This window comes from Leptinotarsa decemlineata, unplaced genomic scaffold (assembly GCF_025532065.1).
Source record: "Leptinotarsa decemlineata unplaced genomic scaffold, Ldec_3_MD MMD2_tig00001393_RagTag_RagTag, whole genome shotgun sequence".
NCBI lineage: Eukaryota > Metazoa > Arthropoda > Insecta > Coleoptera > Chrysomelidae > Leptinotarsa > Leptinotarsa decemlineata.
Window position 1 is genome coordinate 5,298,090 of NW_027412562.1, and position 20,467 is coordinate 5,318,556.

The window sequence follows — 20,467 nt, forward strand, 5'->3', positions numbered from 1 at the left end:
GAATTAAATCCAATTGAACTCATTTGGGCACAAATGAAAAGCTATGTGGCTAGAAAAAATACGTCATATAAAATACAAGCTGTACGTGAATTGTTATATGAGTCTTTACAACATATTACAGAACAAAATTGGCGAGATGCAGTAAGACATGCAATAGAAGAAGAACAAAAAATGTGGAATCTTGACAATATAATTGATGCGACTGTAGAGACACAACCGCTAATTATTAACCTGCAAGACGACTCGGATTCCGAAGATGATCCTGTTTATTTTGAATTTGAATAGTTTTGTAAGTAATCGTAGTTTATATCATTTAAAAATAGGTATTAATTAAATAAATGTATCTTTTACAAATTGCAAGTAACTTATTATTTTTGAATAAAATAAAGAAATTTTTTTAAAATAAAAATACAGTTTACAGTACCTACAGTTTAAGAATATTAATATATTTATTTATTTAAAGTAACTAATGTTTTAATCATATACTCTACGACACTGGTCACTCATTTCCACTCAAAATACCTACATAATCGGATTAAAAGTTTTATAGCTGTATTGTATTTCTTCAGATACAAGGTGGGTTAGTCGAAAACATCTCAAACTGCCAGTTTTAGTTTAGTTTTTGTTATTATATCATATTAGCTGTCCTCTCTGTATTTCAGTTCTCTAATGAGGGTCAAACTTGCAGTGAGCTATCAACAAATTATGAACGGACTATAGATTGTTAGTAGACAAAGGCAATGCTCTGTGCAACATTGAATTGTAGATTTTCTGCATATATTGAACTCAAATTCATTATGATTATGTGTGATGGTTGTATCTAAAAAATTAATATTTTTCTCTATCTCTGTTTCGAGTGTGATCTACATGTTTCTATTGAGATTGTTCGTAATTTTATGAATGAATTGAGTACTTCATCTTTCAATGTCACCCAGATTGCTTCTGAAGAGGCAATTAGGTGAACGTCTTACTTCTTTGCAAGATCTACATTATCAAGAACTCAATTAAAAAAAATATTTGTTTTCTCCTTCTTTTTGAAAGATTCCCACATTTTTTTGTATTAAAATGGAGAAGAATAAATCCAAAAACTTTCCCGAAAAACTATAGAATATTTAATGCAAAAATCCTACTTTCTTTCTACATCTATTTGTATATATTTCCTTCATCAAGATGAACCTGGCAACCTAAATAGCATCTGATCGGATTAAGATTAAGTATTAAAAATTCGAAATGAAGTTTTGATTATGAGCATTCTGCATCAATATCAAGGCTTCATCACAATCTGTTGATTTTGAACAGACTGTAATATTCGATATTATCACCACATACGAGTAAAATTTTTATTTCATCTGTTCAAATGCATCTGAGATGTATCTATGTTTTAAATAACTGTCACTTCAGGAATCTTCTTGAATTTAATGATTTTCGAAATACTCATGTATATTTTTATTATTTTGACCATTGAAGGACATGCTCTTTGAAGTTTGTTCACAGGGTAATCAGTCTTCGATACAAAAACTACTTTTTCAGAATAGACTCCTCCATCGATATGAAATTCCCTCCAGTCAGCTAGAATCTCGTTCTACCCTAGTTACACCGGTTGTGGAGATAAGAGACAGAAGAAACCAATGTCACAATACTTTCGTCTACTCAGCAGATTGTCAGACATATTCCATCATCGTGTATGACCTTCAACGACAGACTTCTTGGAGAGTATCTGATAAAACTATGTATCCATATCCCAGTTATGGTACTTATAATATTAAAGGTATGAACATGTATTCATCTATAGAAAGTAATATTACAGCACATTAAAATTGTGCCGATAAATTCCAATGTTTCAAAGAAAACTTTGTTTGTGATATTGCTTTGTGATATTGCTCAAAAATAACAAAAGTTTTAAAAAATCTACAATTATAATAATAATAATAAAGGTCTTTATTATTTTCAAATAATATACATATAGATTTTAACATTGTATGCAAAAAAAAATAAAAACATTTCTGAAAATAAAGGGCGAAGTTCATTTTCTGCAGACAAACGATAGTTTTACTACGAAAATGTTCTTCCACTTAACCCTAATACAGTGCGTCGAAGAATTCATATGCGTTTGTACATGTAATTGACAAATAGACAATGAGAGAAATGAGTGATAAGTGACGAAAATCGTTATGTTTGTTGGTTTGGCAGCGGGGCAGAGGAGTATCTAGACTTGTGTTTTGAATAAATTATTTTTATATTCTGATCTGAAGCAAGTAATACTGAGGTTCTTCAAAATTTCAGGAATGGAATTATATAAATTATAAATTTGGTAGGTGAAAGATCGTCTGAACATTTCAGTTTTGAATTTAGGTGGGGATAATAATCCTTTAAATCGTAGATTTAAATTATGTATGTCTGTTCTGAAAGATATTTTGTTGTACAAATATGAAGGAGTTTTAGATAAAATAATTTTGTAATATAAAGTGACCGCATGATGAACTCTTCTATTTTCCCTATTCAACCATCCAATCTCAATTAATTTATGTGATATTCTCTGATTTTTCCTCACGCCGTATATTAGCCTCAAAGTAATATTACAGCACATTAAAATTGTGCCGATAAATTCCAATGTTTCAAAGAAAACTTTGTTTGTGATATTGCTTTGTGATATTGCTCAAAAATAACAAAAGTTTTAAAAAATCTACAATTATAATAATAATAATAAAGGTCTTTATTATTTTCAAATAATATACATATAGATTTTAACATTGTATGCAAAAAAAAATAAAAACATTTCTGAAAATAAAGGGCGAAGTTCATTTTCTGCAGACAAACGATAGTTTTACTACGAAAATGTTCTTCCACTTAACCCTAATACAGTGCGTCGAAGAATTCATATGCGTTTGTACATGTAATTGACAAATAGACAATGAGAGAAATGAGTGATAAGTGACGAAAATCGTTATGTTTGTTGGTTTGGCAGCGGGGCAGAGGAGTATCTAGACTTGTGTTTTGAATAAATTATTTTTATATTCTGATCTGAAGCAAGTAATACTGAGGTTCTTCAAAATTTCAGGAATGGAATTATATAAATTATAAATTTGGTAGGTGAAAGATCGTCTGAACATTTCAGTTTTGAATTTAGGTGGGGATAATAATCCTTTAAATCGTAGATTTAAATTATGTATGTCTGTTCTGAAAGATATTTTGTTGTACAAATATGAAGGAGTTTTAGATAAAATAATTTTGTAATATAAAGTGACCGCATGATGAACTCTTCTATTTTCCATATTCAACCATCCAATCTCAATTAATTTATGTGATATTCTCTGATTTTTCCTCACGCCGTATATTAGCCTCAAACAGGAATTCTGCACTTTTTGAATTTCATTTTTGTAAATAGTTGTTAAGTTCGGACCATAGACAGGGTCAGCGAAATTGAAATGTGATAAAACTAATGTTTCGCACAGTTTCATTTTGATTTTTCGAGGAATTAAATGCCTGTTTCCATAAATCAGTTTTAGTGAACCATATGCCCGTCGAATCAATTGATTAACATGTTTTTCGAATCTTAGGTCTGCCTCTATGATAATGCCTAGGTTTTTAGCTTCTTCAACAACAGAGATCAATTCATTATTAATTTCTATATTAATAGGAAACTGAAATCTAGCCCGATTATACATAGAACCGAATAACATTACTTTAGATTTAGCGCAATTTATTGGTAAATAATGTTCAGAAGCAAAATTAATGAACGTCGCCAGTTCCCTATTAATTATTTCAGAAGCATCATCTGCTAACTGCGGAGGAAAAGTGTGATAAACCTGTGTATCATCAGCATAGACATGAATCTTACATTGTTCTTAAGATTTTATTAAATTGATGGTATACACAGAAAAAAGTAAAGGGCCCAGGATTGAACCTTGAGGCACCCCCGAGTTCAATGTCATATATTCGGACTGATTTGATTCAATTTTTACACACTGTTTACGATTGTCTAAATAATTTTGTATAAGGCCAACAGCCGATTCTGAAAAACCTATATAGTGCAAAATATTAAGCAGTAATTTGAAGTTGATAGTGTCAAATGCTCTGCTGAAATCCAGCAGTACCAATATTGCACACAGACCTTTATCCATTGAGGCAATTATATCATCGACTATATTAAGTAAGGCTGTCGTACAGCTGTAGCCTTTACGAAAGCCAGATTGAACAACAGGCAATAGTGAGTGGTCGGCTAAATGCTGTCTTATCTGTACTTCAATGGATCTTTCTAGAATCTTGGAAAGCATGGGTAGGATACTTATTCCTCTAAGATCCTTGTATTCTGAAGGATTTTGTTTCTTGGGTAGAACTTGAACCACTGCTCTTTTCCAAACAGTAGGGACAACACCCCTTGAAAGGCAGACATTTATGATGTGTGTAATATATGGCACAATTAGAGGACAACCAAGTTTGATAAGTTTAACATTCAGCCCATCACAGCCCATTGCATTGGAATTAATTTTACAAATGCTGTCATATACAAAAGTGTCATTGACTTCTTTGAATTTAAAAGTGGAAGGAATAATATTATTGGTGCTGTAAAAATTCATAAGATATTCAGGTGGGGCAACATTTGGAATGGAATTTATTAAAAAATTATTAATTTCACTTGGCTTCTTTAGATTTCCAGGAATTTCTTGATTTTTGTTTTTCAAGAAGTTATTTGTTCTCAGTGTTTGCCACAGCTTTTTTGAATCGGAATTCTCAAACTGATACAAAAAGTATGCCCTTTTCTCCCTTTTTATTGCTTGGTTTGTATAATTCCTGAAATCTTTATACAATTGAAAATGAGCGACTGACTTTGTTCGTTTATATTTATTCAGAGCTTTATTTCGTTCATTCATCATTTGTTGTAAGGCAAATGTCAGCCAAGGAGCTTTCTTTTTTGTAATTTTAGAAGTTATTATAGGGGCATGCCGATCAAATATGCTAGTTAAACAATTTACCAAGTAAGATACTTTTTCATCCACGCCTTCTTGATCGAAAATGCGGAAAAATGATATATTTCTCAAATCATGAAGAAATAATTGTCCATTAAAATTTTCGAAACACCTATAAGTATACATCTTGAAAGTCGTTTCCTTTTTTACATTAAGCTTGCAATTTACAATACAGTAGTCTGATATATCATTATGAATAATACCTTTCTCAATCAAGTTTTCCTCTTTGAAGAAATATTAAGGTCAATTGGTATTCGAAAAGATTATTTTCTGAAACATTTCTAGCTGAATGAATGGATATAAAACAAAATATCAACTCTCAAATTGAATCAATTTTATAACGAGAACTTTCAAGAAGAACACTTGTTTGAAAGTACAATCATAGGGAACAGAATATTCGAATATATAAACAGAATACGTGAATGACCAAATTTCAATTTTTACAAGCTTTATATCAGCTTCACCTGTACGTATATATATTTGTTTGTTTGTCAGTTTGTAACTCCAGATTTATCGACATTATTGCTTGATCAATTCGCCGGCAGATGGCGCTGTACGTAACTTTCTGGACATAATTCGAACTCACTTCACATGTATTTCTTCATTTGCAAAAAGTATTTTTTTTATTAACACGCGTGCCTGCTGCTTTACTTGTACCCTCCTTCGCGCGCCTGCTGCCTTATTTGTAACCATTCTTTGCGTGCCTGCTGCCTTGGGCTTGGTAGCTGGAATCGGAAAATATCAATGGTCATTTTTCTAAACAATATATGGTTGATGAATCTCAAAGTTTAGATAAAGTAAATATAGTTCAAAAAAAGTGAAAAACACGTTTTTAAAGAACATCGAACTAAAAAGTAAAAAATATTTATTTTAAATAAGCTCAAAACAACAACGAACAAAAAATACTGGTATATGTGCCATATTTGTTGTATATCAAGCGCCCGTCATTAGTTCCTACCTCCATATACTACCTTCAGTCGTTAATCAAAAATCTATGAACTATATATACATTATAATATTATTGTTCATTACTCTCGTCGTCATCGATTTCATTGATGTCGATGGTAAGTAAAGGATTAGTACAGCTGTCAGCATTGCATTCCAAGCAAGCTAGATACTGAGCATCCTGTTTAGCAAGTACAAAAAACATTTTTAATAAGCATTATGGCACAGTATTTCTGTATACAGTAGTTTCACTCAGCGTCGGTCCCTTTGATGTCGGTGTCCAGGAGTTTCATTTTTTATAATGATGACGTATTTGACACTAATGACATTTCTCCCTACTACAATCTCAACCAAAGCGTGTATACACTGCTCAACATAACAACTATTCATAGAAACTGCTCAAAAAAAAAAAACAGTCTATGAAAACCATGTTGGGCACCTGAGAAAATTGTACAAATGATAATTTTGCATTTGTGTAATATTGAAGTAACCCAGATCATTTGGGCAATGATGAACTAAGTTTCAAGTAGATTTTAAAAATTCATGGAATCGGCAGATGTTCATATTCGAATGTGACAAAATATATTTTCATTTCAACAAGAAAAAAGACAAGATAAAGAACGTGTTTTGTTATTCATGAACTATGGTACGAATCCATGCGAAATTTCCTTGTAGTGATTTTTGGGGCCAAATATAGCATATTCATTTATTGATTGGAGAATTCAAGATGGCGGACGAGTTTGCCGATTCGATTATATTAAGGACCAATTATTAAAAATATTCCTAATCGAATTCATCACTCAAGATTAAGGAATCTGTAGAGCCTATTCTTTCTGAATTATGTAGTTACTATTCAGGACTTGAAGAAGTAAAAAAGTAATTAAGTATGTAGTGTTCAATCATACAAAAATAATTTTTTTGTATGTATGTACTAACTATAAATGTATGTGAGAGTTTTCGGAGTCGGAAGTTATGAATTATTTACACTGTAAGATAATAGGTTGCTTTGCTGCTTCCAGCTTTTATCCAAGTAAAAATTGATAATAAAATCACTGACAAGTCCAAATGCATTCTGACTATACCATTATATATGTTTTCCGACAGAAAACAACTACTTCTTTAGCTAATAACTCGACATATATTGACAAATATTGATATTTGAATCTATACAAGTCTAGATGTCTAATCAACCCCGAAAAGTTGCTGCGTAGATTAAAAACAGTTATTCTAAATGAAACATGTCCTATTAGTCAGCAACTTCTTATATAATGTAAATTTGACTATCAAAAATACCTTACGACTGTTAACCTTTCGGAATCCAAGTCGCCTCAGACATAATTGCAAAGATTCTCACTTTGAAGAAACAACTTTGCAAGAGCTCTCTAGGACAAATAGTGGGACTTCGCCTGATTCGAACAAGGAACCAACTGCGAACCGTTTTGAAGTGTTCCTCATCAGTGCAGACCATGCTATCACGGTTGTATACACACAGGGACTCGTTATTCCTCCTAGAGAGCTCTTGCACAGTACCATGGTTCATGAATAACAAAACTCGTTCTTCATCTTGTCTTTTTTCTTGTTGAAATTGAAGTATATTTTGTCACATCCGATCCCATGAATTTTTAAAATCTACTTGAAACATAGTTCATCATTGTCGAAATGTTACTTGAATATTACACAAATGCAAAATTATCATTTGTACAATTTTCTTAGGTGCCCAACATGGTTTTCATCGACTGTATTTTTTTGAGCAGTTTATATGAATATTTGTTATGTTGAGCAGTGTTTAAACGCTTTGATTGCGTGCCTGTCTTGAACTCGTCGTTTGCGCAGACCTGAGACTGCAACTCCTGGGTCTGCGTGTAGAAAATTCAAACCAAAAATCACCCGAAGTGGGATTACTGTATATAGTATACTGTGATTATGGTGCTAGTCGCACCTTATAAAGCATGTAGCACCGGCTTTAAAAATATCATTGCATTCATTTTTGAAAACTGTTGCAGCATTTTGTAAGTCCAGACGTTTCTCGAAATTTTTTGCAAACACGTTTCTGCCAAGCTGGAAAAAGCTGGCGTCGTGAATGCAGAACGGAATATACTGTTTACATTTTGATAATACTCTTCCGAAGCTCTCGGAAGAGCAGACTTTTGCAGCATTTTGTCTTTGGATGGTTTTCGAAAATAAAGTTCTCGGTCTATTGGTGAGAGTTCAGCCAATAAAACTAAAACATCTGCATCTTCGGACACTACAACAATATTTTCGAACTGCAGATTAATAGCGGCTTCAGTTATAAATCTGTCGGCGTCAGCTTCTACACGAGTGTTTCTTGTGGCATATCTATGACCCTACCCTTATTATTGGCATTCGCTAAAAACTTCTTCAGCCCTATTTTGACACGCGTGGTGTTTTTGAATATTATGTCAATAGATCATCTTCAAAAACCGCAAAAGGGTAAGGAGCTAATTAATAAGAGAGAGAGAGAGAGAGATATACATTTATTATCTGAAAGATTGAACAATCTTGTAGATAAACAAATTAGGGCTTAAAATCTAAGATTTATACAACTAAAATAACTTCACATAGAGTGAGATTGTTAATTGAAAACAGTTTTTTTGTGAGATGATCATATGATAAATAAAAGTTAAAATATAGCAGTTAGTTGGGAATGTATATAATAATATAAAAAAAACGATGAATGAGGCAATAAAAAACACACTCCTCAAAACTCTAGACGATCCTCAAAAAACTCTTCAAGCGAGTAATACCCTTTCCTTGCTAGGATAACCTTCAAGTCCCTCCTGAATTTCGCTTGATTCACACTATTAGTCAGGGTAGCTGGCAGCTTATTATATATTTTTATTTCCGTGAACGCAATAGAATCTTTAACTAGGGTGGATGTTGGAATGGGCAACTTGAGATGATGTGCTTGTCTAGTACAGTATTTTTTTTTCATTTTGGAAGGAACTTTTATTTTTATGTACCAGATAAGACGTTTCTAGAATTAATAATGAAAATACAGTTAAAATTTCGTTTTTTATGAAAAGGGGTCTGCACGGTTCATTCCATTTCTTACCGCACATATTTCTGATTGCTCGTTTTTGCAATACAAACACCGAGTTCATAAGCTGTTTGCAGCATACACCCCAGAATAATATTCCATACCTCAAATGAGAGTCAATCATGGAATCATAAGCATTTTTAGCTGCGTGGTAACCTAGCTCATTTGAGATTATTCTTAACGCATAGCAACCAGAGAAGAGTTTTTTGTTTAGTGCTCTTACATGTTCCTCAAATCTTAGCTCCTGATCGATGTTTATGCCTAAGAATTTTGTGTAGTTTTTGTTGACAATAGCATCGTTTCCCAGCCTCAATTCCGGTAGAGATCACTTAAAAGTCAGGATGTTTGTTTTTTTCAAATTCAAAGACAGAAGATTTGCTCCAAACCAATTTTTTATTTGCTCGAGATCACTAGAAATAGAGTTATGAAGATCTCTCTCGTTTTTGTTGTGCCATAATACTGTGGTGTCATCTGCGAAAAGCGTGAAAGAGCCAGCTATGTTAAGGCTGGCCAAGTCATTTATGTATATCAGGAATAGTAATGGCCCCAAGACTGAGCCTTGGGGTACTACTGTTTTCACTCCCTGTATACTAGAAACAGAGCTGGTTTTCACATATTGTTGTCGATCGATAAGGTACGACTGGAACCACGACAAACCCTTGTCTCTTATCCCATAGTGGTGAAGCTTTTTTAGCAGTATTCCATGATTTACACAGTCAAAGGCTTTCGACAAATCACAGAACACCGCTGCCGTAGCTTCCCCTGAATTTAAATTGCTGTGTGTCTGCTGCAAAAATGAAAATACCGCATCGGTGGTGCTTTTTCCTTCTTGAAATCCGAACTGATTGGAATTTATGATTTCGTTCAAGATCAGGTTTTTGTTCAGTCTTGATTTGACTAATTTCTCAATCAATTTCCCTAGGGCCGGAATGAGCGATATAGGCCTCAAATTGGACGGATCGTCTCTGTCACCCCCTTTATGCAAAGAAATGACAACTGATGTTTTTAGGAAAGACGGAAATATCCCCTGGCTAAACGAGACGTTGATCAAGCGAACCAGCACCTCTAAAGCAGTGGTGGGTAAATTTTCGAAAATTCTCAGAGAAAGATTATCCATTCTTGAGGTCTTTTTGTTTCTCATTCCTCTAATGGTATTCATGACTTCGTAACTATTTGTAGGAAGTAATTCAAAACATTCCCTGATATCCACCTCATGAAGATATGTTAAGGGATCACGTGTACTCCTTATTTTGCTCGTCAGAGATTCGGCGATAGAACAAAAATAATTGTTTATAGTGTCAGGGGATAGAGCTATCTATTAATTCATTTACAATGTTCCACGTTTCTCTTGATTTGTTATCTGCTTTATGCATTCTTTCAAGATAGTAATTATGTTTTGCCTTTCTTATCAGTGACCTGTAGATTCTTCTATAATTATTATAGTAGGATAAAAAAGATCCATTTACGCAGTACTTTCTAATATAGTGGAGGCATCTCATGTTTTTGGCAGAGGTTCTGATACCTCTTGAGATCCACGGTTTTTTCTTTTTAATTTTTATGATTTGGGTAGGGAATGCCTTTTCGAAAATTTCACAAATTTTCTTATGGAACACTTCGAAGGATTCCGTGGACAGGAAAATAGATTCCCAGTCAAAGTTGGAGCATAAGTAAAAGAACTTGCGATAATTTTTCCTACTGTACAACTTCCCCATTTGAATTTTCTTTTATCTTGAAAAGTATTCAGATTCACTGTACTTGAAATCGCGTCGTGATCTGAGAGATCGGATGACAAGACAGAACATGTTATATCACACACTCTCTTTGGCAACCTTGAGGTATCTCACGGTGGCCTCGGCGAAGGCTTTGAAAGGTGCAGCGACATTACTGTCATTGCGCGGCTTCTTCAACCTTCCTGGGGTTCACCTAGTGGGGTTGTTCCAGTGAGGGCGCTTTCTTGCAGGGGCAGCCGGTTCCTTGCCTTTATTCAAGGCGCCCGCCACAGGAAGTGCCCTTGCTGTTGGAGGTGGAGTTCTCTTTCTCCTTTTGTCTACGGCGCCGCAAATGTGACGCCTTTGTATTACAACACGAGGTGATCTGCTTTGTCTCGTCTCATTCCGAGCCGTAGATTGGAGTGGACATTTCTGTTCATTCCCAGACACCACCATAGATTGGGGTGAGCACTTCTGTCCAGCCTCGGGATTGGTTTTTGTTGTGTCTGTTTGTTTCATATATGTGTATTCCCACGAGTAGCAAGGGCAGAGTTGGTCACCTCTGGCAGAGCCCCGCATTACCAGAGGAAGGCTGATTACAATGAGGTTTCGCCCGGTTCCCCAAGGGGATCGTTCGTAACCGCATACCACCCTGCGTCCATTCACCTGTCGGCACGATTCCTTACATCTTAGCTTCGGTAGGGTGATCCACGGTGGCATGTTTCGCAAAGGCTTTTGGGGAGTTTTAGTTCCCCTCACCCTACTTATTTCTGCAACTGACCAGAAGTCCGGCGATCCCGTCCGTAAGGCCACATATTGGCTTCCCAGACAGGCCCCCCGTTCCCTGGCCGTTCCCCTATCCGCCACCTGGGAACGCGCCCGATAGGTAGACCAACTCACGAGGAAGAGGTATATAATAACATTGTAGAATACTTACCCCCAAAAATGAATAAACTTGATCAGTCAGGATACAATGAGGAGATCGTTTGGACGTGTCTGACTGCGCTGGAGAACATAGGTCTGATGTGGCTACTGCTGGAGACTGCCAGAATCCCGGATTTCAAGAATCACAGGAGTATATAACAACAGCGTTGAGTTTTCTCAATGGTTCCTGGAAATAGTACTTTGATCAGAAATTGTGAGGTTTAGTGTATTAAACCCTAGTGTAAGACCATGTGCTTTGTTATATTTCTTACTGAAGCCATCATTTGCATGTGTAGACTTATTCAGAATTTAACAATGCATGCTCCATATTCAACAGTGATAATTCAGTATTTCCATTAATTCATTTTGAGGGTAGGGATGCAAAATCTTTCCAAAAGTCTCAAGTAAATCGTATTCCTTATTTTATTAGTATTCTTCAAGTGTCTCCTATCCCGGTGAAACTAAGTTGGTCTATAGTGATAAGTGTTGAAAAGAAGAACAGTATTGCTATAAATTTCTGTAGATGACGTCCGAATGGGAGCTTTCTATAGGGTCAACCTTTTCAGCATTTTCTGTAAAACATCAAGAACCGACCTGCGCCCTTGCCTCCCCAAATCATTCCAACTGGGCACATGTAACGCTTTCTTGCTCTCGCTCGAGAAACGAGGAAGGAAACGGTACAGGATCAATTCGTGAAATTGTGATAATGATGCGTAAATAAGCCCCGAAAGTCAAGAATGGATACACCCAGAAGTTGATTTCATAGATGTCGGTGTTATCGCTGTTGGGAGAGAGTGTTTTATCGCTGTGAAACTTTATTTTGGTTGCCTAGCCTTGAATGTTTTCATCATCTCATCGGTATGAAGCAAATAATCGACATGACATATAAAAAACTCTCATCCCTCAAGTAATATTCTGCAATGAAATTGTCAGTTTGTAATTCCTGAATTTTCTTGTGATTGTTTACAGGTGACAGTTTCGATCTGATGGATGGTATTCTAGGAATGAGTTTATCACCTGCTTCGTTAGGAGGTGAAAGGAAACTGTTTTATCATGCAATGTCTAGCGCAACTGAGAATTGGGTGTACACTTCCGATCTTAGAAACGAAACACGTTTCAAGCAGGATCCAGCATCATCCCCAGGCATATTTACTGTGAGTATCGGGTAATACTTCTTCACTGAATTATATATGATCTATTTTCGAAATAGATGCCAAATTCGAATGTATGAATAACTGACAGAAATATTTTAATATACAAATAATATCATTTCATAGCATAACAAATTGAAATGACCAATATGATAAACGACAAACTCTTTCACAACTTTCATTCAAATCATTTGAAACACTTTTTCCACACCAGAACAAAATACTGTTTCTCCACACGCGTTTCGCTGACTGAGTTAGCATCATCAAGGGGATGACGGGAACTAGTCAGAGGTCAGAGGTCAATGGTTCAAACTCTACCTATCACGTTCAACTCCTTCCAACTCCTCTACTATCCCTAATTTTTTTCATTCAAATTATTTAATGTTCGAAACAGTTGGGAAGTAAGGGAAAATTGTGAATACTGGCTGGGAAATTGAGGAGGTGGACCGGGCTAAATATTGGGCTGAGGAGAGACTGGTGAGAGAGTAGCTAAACCTGCAGCTATGAATAGCGAACAAGTGTGGGGGAGTAGGGCGCATGATGGTAGGGTGAGGAGCGAGGAGACAGCTGAGCGCAGCACAGAGGCCCTTCCTTATAGCCTTGTGTGGGGCATACAGAACGATGCTGTCGGTAGCACTCAGTATGATCTCAGGAAGTACCCCACTTCAAGTCGAAGTGGGGTACTTCCTGAGATCAATAAACCAGAAAAGACTCCGGAGAAACCAGCAATCACGAAAGCCATCAAATCGATAAAAAAGAAGTTGATCTCCAACCTCACAGCAGTTAAAGCCGACAAAAGTGACGCCACAGTTATTATTGAAAAACAGGAATTGAGTATGAAAGTGATATAACGGAAATATATAACGGAAAACGATTTTAGCACGATGAATCACGATCCAACCACAAAATATAAAAGACAAATTAATAGCCTAATAAAATCCAACAAACAGATCTTTAACAACAAAGCATTGAACAGATACACAGTCAACAACCCAAAAGCACCAAAACTCAACGCACAGATAAAGATACATAAGGAAAATGAATCTATAAGACCGGTTATCAATTTCACCAGAGCACCTTCATACAAAATTTCAAAAATCATAGCCGACGAACTGAAAAACAAAATCAACAGGAACAACGACCACAGCATCAAATGGAACTCACAGACAGAATCTCTACGACAAATGTCAGTCCGAACACTAAACTGTTCTCGTTCGACATAAAAAACATGTACTCCAACATACCAGTCAACGAAAGTATAAACATCATATCTGAGAAACTAAAACACCAAAACATAGACAAAACCTACATTAACCAAATGGGACACAGTCTAAATACAATACTTAATCAAAATTATTTCGAATCTGAAGGGAAAATTTATAAACAAACAGATGGACTAGCGATGGGATCCCCACTATCTAGCATTATATCCGAAATATACCTGCAAACCATAGATGAGAAAATCTCAACAATAATAAAAACACATGATCAAAAAGGAGAATGGTTCAGATACGTTGACTATGGACTGTACATATCACAAAACAATGGAATAAGAATAGAACAAATGAAAAAAGAAATTAACAAAATAAATCAAAAACTTTGTTTCAGCATTGAGGAAGAACACAACTCAAAACTTAGCTACCTGGACATAACCATAGGATATAACCACAACAAAACAAAATTTCAAATGGCAATATACAGGAAACCTACACAAACAAGCTCCACCATACCCGCAAGTTCAAACCATCCACCATCACACAAAATGGCTGCCTATAACCCATTCATATATAGAATGTTAAGGATACCACTCAGCAATGAAGCCCAAAACAAAGAACGGAAAATCATATACCAAATAGCGAACGGAAACGGATACACCCAAAAGACAATAGATAAACTAGAAAACAGAATCAAACAAAAAATACACAACAAGGATCAAGCCACCCCAACAGACAAAACAACACAACGATGGACAGCATTTACGTACGTAGGACACCAAACCAAAAAACTAACAAACATCTTCAAACCACTGAACATCAACATCACATACAAGCCGAACACGAAGGTGACACAAAAAATAAACAACTATGAAAAAGAAGAAGACAAAGACCAAAACGGAATATACAGTATACAATGCTCGGACTGCAACAAATTCTATATCGGCCAAACCAAAAAAAAAACTGATCCGAAGGTACAATGAGCACAAAAAGGCATACATAAATCCAACAGTATATAAATCAAACCTTGCAACACACGCCATACAAAACAAATATAATTTCCCCCCACCAGAGGGGGAGGGAAACCGCATGGACATTTGGGAAAACTTGAACAACCATAAATTTAACAGTCATAAATCACTTATCGAGGAACAAGTACAAATCAAAACACAACAAGACCTCACATTCAATATATTAAACAAAACCATACACATTCCTAGAGAAGATCTAACACAAAGGAGAGTACCTGATGCAGAACAAATACAGGCAAATTCACCTAAAGTACCTGAAATACCTGCGTTAAGACGCTCTAACCGTATAAAGAGGCAGACAACAGGATGACCAGTTCAGTTTGAAGGGTGCCTAGAAGATGACAGTACTACCAACTGTCGAAAGCGCTCGCAGATAATTTATAGAAGATATAAAGCTTCAAATCCTTTTTGTAGAATTTAATATTGAAATACTCAAAATAAAGAAAAATTAGTTGCATCAATCAAAAAAATATATACATATATATACCTCAGCCAGTATTAATATCACAGGGTCAGATCTCAATGTTTGCTGATGATACGACACTGATATGAAAGAAGGAGTCTAATTTTGAGTTACAAAAATCTTAAAATGGAATATAATTTGAAGGTAAAACACTGGTGCGACTCAAACCATATCTGCTTCAATGCTCTTATATATGGTACTACAACAACTGAAAACAAACTCTGTGCCAAATTTCTTGGCATTGAAATTGAAAATAACCTAAAATTCTATATCCACATCCAAAGTCTCAAAAGGAAACTGGCTTCGGGCTGCTTTGCCGTAAAAGTTGTCTTTGAGGAACAGGGTCTGCCAATGAGTAAGGTGACATATTTTTTTCTAATCGAATTACACCTGCGATATGATATGGCATTTTGAGGTTATTGCAGCAAGCAATTGCTCGATTCTGTTTGCGTCCTGCAGAAACGAGCAGTCAAATTCATGTTCATAGCTAAATACACCGACCATTGTGAACCATTATTTACAAGACAGAGAATTTTGGCTGTAACTTCATTTTTATATTTGAAACTATGTTTGGAGCATTGGAGCACACACGTCCAACGTCTCCGATGCTGAACGCACTTGAACAAGCCATAGTACTCAGTCAAATAACAAGAAAAAACTTACCTCTCCCCATCCCCCACTTAGAATTAACGAAAGAATCAATAATGTATGAGAGTAAAAAGATATAGAACAACTTGTTACTTTTTTTGAGAGAAATCTCCATACACCATATTTTTCGAAAAAAAGTCAAAAACATACTTTTGCTCAAATCCTATTATACTCTACGGGAGTTTTACGATGATGCTCACTTTCTTGTATTGTGATAAATATTTACCTTTGTCAACTTATTTTATGTACTATTCACAAATTTGATTATACATAAAATTGATTTTAGATTATAATAAGATATGTGAATAAAAATATTTTGACGATGATGCTCACTTTTTGTGTTGTGACAATTTTGTATTTTTTGTGGACCTGTGGTATATAGAATACTATTTGTTAAATTCAGTTATGTACTGACTTTAGATTATAGAATGCTTTGTCGATAAGAATATCTTCTGTTGGACAATAAAGTATATTTGTTGATTGATTGGTGTTGAATCACGAATTCCTTTTCTTCGGGTTCTAGTTTCAAACTGAGAGAAAATAGTTTGGGATGAAATCTAGCTTCGAATAGTTTAGATTACAGGTTAGATTATGCTTCAGATAACTTCCAACAATGGACAGTCCCAAGACATATTTTAGAACTATTCAGAGGCTCGTGGTTATGAGCCACAACTTTAATAAAACAACGGCAATTTTTTTCATAATATTGTCTTTCTTTTTCAGACATATCGTAAGAACAGAGGCACACAAAGCGCAGCAGAAGCTTTCAACAAAGACGGAATCCTTTTCTTTGGTTTGATGAGTGACGTGAAGATCGCTTGCTTCAATGCCAGGGGAGATTATGGAGATCGAAAAAGTACCGACATTGTGGCTGACAATCCAGTAACGTTACAGTTTGCTAGCGGAATGAAGGTATGGCAGCAGAATATTAATGAAAAAAACACTCCATTAACTTTCAATCTATGTGAAAGTTCATTCAAAAGTATATATAGGAGACATCTCCATTATATCGGCAGGTGTAGGCCAAGACTCGCTGAACACACACTCTCTTATTGACGATAACTCCGGGCACTCGCATAGGACATGCCTGACAGTCTCATCTTCTTGTTCACACATCCTGCATAGAGGTGTGTCCACTAGCCACATATTATGTAGGTGTTTCCTTAGGTGTTTCCTTAGCTGACAGTGGCCAGTCAGAAATCCTACTGTAAGGCGTAGATTTTTCCTGGTCATCGCCAGATATTTTTTCGGCGCCAGCTTCTCAGGGTCGCCCAGGGTGATCCTGGCAAGAATGCATCCTTTGATTTCATCCTATCTCTTTGGGGATTGAGCATGGGTGTGACGTTTGGCTAATTCCGCAATTGTCGAAGTCATTAGGCCGCAGGTGCCACTGGATCCTAAAATTTTTAGTCCAGCCCCTTCCTGGGCTAAATAGTCGGCAATGCGACTACCTTTACTCCTAACGTGCCCTTCAACCCATCTTAGGATAATGTTATTATCTATCGAGGCTTTGGCAAAATCTTGGTGGAACTCTAGTTCTAGCCCTGAGGTAACACTTGTCTGTTCAAGGCTGTTAGGGCTTGTCCGCTATCGGTACAGATTGTCAGGTTTTTGCCAGAAATTCCTTTTCTGATTATTTCTTTTGTGGTGATTGAGATACCAGCCAGTTCTGTTTGAACCATGCTGGTATTTTTCCCCATTCCACACTTAATCATTAGGCTTAGTGACCTGGAGTACATTCCACATCCTGATCCTTCTTTGGTTTTTGAGCCGTCTGTATATATGCGTATTGCTGAAAGGGGTATATTCGTAGGAGAGATTAATTTTCGTGAAAGAAAGATTTTGGCTTTCTCCTACTATTCCATCCTTTTACAAAAAAATGTGAAAATCTCCCAAAAAATGGAAGGAAGCAATTAATTTCAAAATAAACTACTTTCATATAAACATTGAATTACACGAAAGTAAAAATACTTTGGAAACAACTACTTTCGTATCAACACGTATTACATTAAAATGTATTATTTCCACATTTTGTATAATACAAATATATAATACAGTATAAGACGTTTAAAACAACTTTGTTCTGTGATGAAATATCTGTTATAGTTCCAATTATGTACAGGGAGAAGTGTTTTTTATTTTGTATAATTCAACGTTGATATAAAAGTACTTGATTCGAAAGGGCTTTATCTCCAATTTGTGGTGCAAGTTACTTTTCTGTATGATGTGCACATCTTTATGACGAGTTGATACACTCCATTTCTTTAATGTCTCCCCCTTTTCAGTTATTGAACGAGTCAGCTCAAAAAATTTCAATTCGAGATAATGAAATTAATGCATGAATACTTTAGTTTGAAGTGAAATTGACAGAATAAACGTTCAAGATGGCGATAGGGCGCCATCTGGAAAAAAAATCAAATGGAAAGGGGAGTCTTGTGACACATAATTTTGATGCTCCTGACAAATACTTCACAACCCTAGAATATGAAGTCAATATCTTCACCTACTACAAAATGGCGGAACATTTAATAATTTCCTGAAGACAAACACATCAATATCGATATTTTTGGAAATATTCCTTTTGATCTGCCATTTGGCAATTCCAACAACCCGATAAGATTTGTTAAGTTGTTTTTTGTTCATAAAAACGACAAGAAATGTCAGTACGACAGCCGTTACTGGAGTGGCACCAACCCTCACGTTTTCCGGGAAACACATACCCAATATCCAGAAAAAATTAATGTTTGGGCAGGAATATTGAGAAACCATATTGTAGGACCTCTATTTATTGATCGAAATTCAGCAGGGGAACTGTATTTGAATATGCTGGAAACTACTGTTGACTCTCTCATCACTGAAATCGAAGAAGCGAATCCTAATTAATTCGATATGGATATTGTATTCCAACAAGATGGAGCACCACCACATTACTCCAGACAAATAAGAAACTATTTGGATACTACTTTTCCCGGTCGTTGGATTGACCGTCGAGATCCTATAGAATGGCCAGTCTGCTCGCCAGATTCGACAGCTTTGGACTTTTTTATGGGGCTATTTGCTTCAATATTGGATATACAGCAGGAAATAATAAATATTTGTAGAGACACTGACGTTACTGTTTTCGAAAATGTTTGGCGTGAAATATCATATAGGCTGTTCATATGTCAAGAAGTTCAAGGCAAACATTTCGAGCATCTTCTGAACTGATCTCAAGCTTATTACCCCATATTATGTATTTGAATGTCAATGTATTCAGGCAATTATTAAAAGTTCCGCCATTTTGTAGTAGTTGACATTAAATTCTAGGGTTGTGAAGCATTTGTCAGGAGCTTCAAAAAGAAGTGTCACAAAAGCCCCCTTTTCATTCAATTTTTTTTTCCAGATGGCCCCCAATCGTCATCTCGAATCTTTCGTCTGTCATTTTTACTTTAAAGTAAAGTATTCATGCATTAATTTCATTATTTCAAATTTCAATTTTTTGAGTTGACCCGTTTGAAAAATAAAAGGGGGGGGACATTAAAGAAATACACTGTATTGAAAATTACTTGCTTTCGTTCTTTCTCTGGAAGATTCGCACATTTTATTGTATGAAGATGTACAAAAAATCAATCTCTCTTCAGAATATACCTATTTCAATTTAAGTAATATCCATGTTCACCCATTTGATTTTCTCCCCTTTTGTAAATATTGTGAAGTGCGATCATTTACATTAATTTCAATTTTAGGTTATAAAGAACAGAAGAGGAGTAGAAGAATTATTCGTACTAACATCTCGATTCCAGAAAGTAGCGGCGGGAACCTTGAATTTGTCCGAAATCAATTTCCGGATAGTCACAGGTGAAGTTGACAAATTGCTAGCTGGAAAAAGCTGCAAAGTCAATAGTCAACAAAACTCGATTGTTTACCCTCAAGCTGGCGATTCAGGAAGATACAGTTCAAAGCCGCAAGGGAACAGTTATGCTTGAAATCGGTAGCTATAAATGTTTGTGTGAATGATGAATTATTGTTACGTTTAATGAAAAATGAAGAATTCAATTAAACAAATTGATCAACAAATTTTGCAGTTTTTGCTATTTTCTAATAAAATATTCTGTGAGGGAAACACATTTACGTGGAAAGACGCAACTCCCAGAACTCTACATTCAATATTTATAATCTTGATTTGACGCAGCTGCAAAACAGTATATCACATGATAGTCCAGTCATTATAGTAAGTTCACCTCGGAATTCGAGATACCCAGCTGTAAGTCTGTAAATACTTGTATATTGACACCCTAAAAGTCGTCTGAAAACCTACATATTGTAGGGTGTACGCAACTATCAAATTTCAAGGTCAAAGGTCACAAAAATCGGTTTC

The 20,467-nt window shown here is 35.5% G+C and overlaps 1 protein-coding gene across 3 annotated transcripts in view; it reads left to right on the forward strand.

The window, feature by feature from the left end:
• The window catches only part of LOC111502243 (major royal jelly protein 9), a 64,048-nt gene extending 43,882 nt beyond the window's left edge, over positions 1–20,166 (forward strand). For all 3 annotated transcript variants that reach the window (XM_074175881.1, XM_074175880.1, XM_074175879.1), the window contains exons 5-8: positions 1,531–1,768; positions 12,573–12,757; positions 16,834–17,022; positions 19,836–20,166. In XM_074175881.1, the coding sequence (XP_074031982.1) occupies positions 1,531–1,768; positions 12,573–12,757; positions 16,834–17,022; positions 19,836–20,075 (852 nt within the window). In that variant the 3' untranslated portion in view covers positions 20,076–20,166. The remainder of the gene's footprint in view (positions 1–1,530; positions 1,769–12,572; positions 12,758–16,833; positions 17,023–19,835) is intronic.
• Positions 20,167–20,467: the final 301 nt, after the last annotated feature.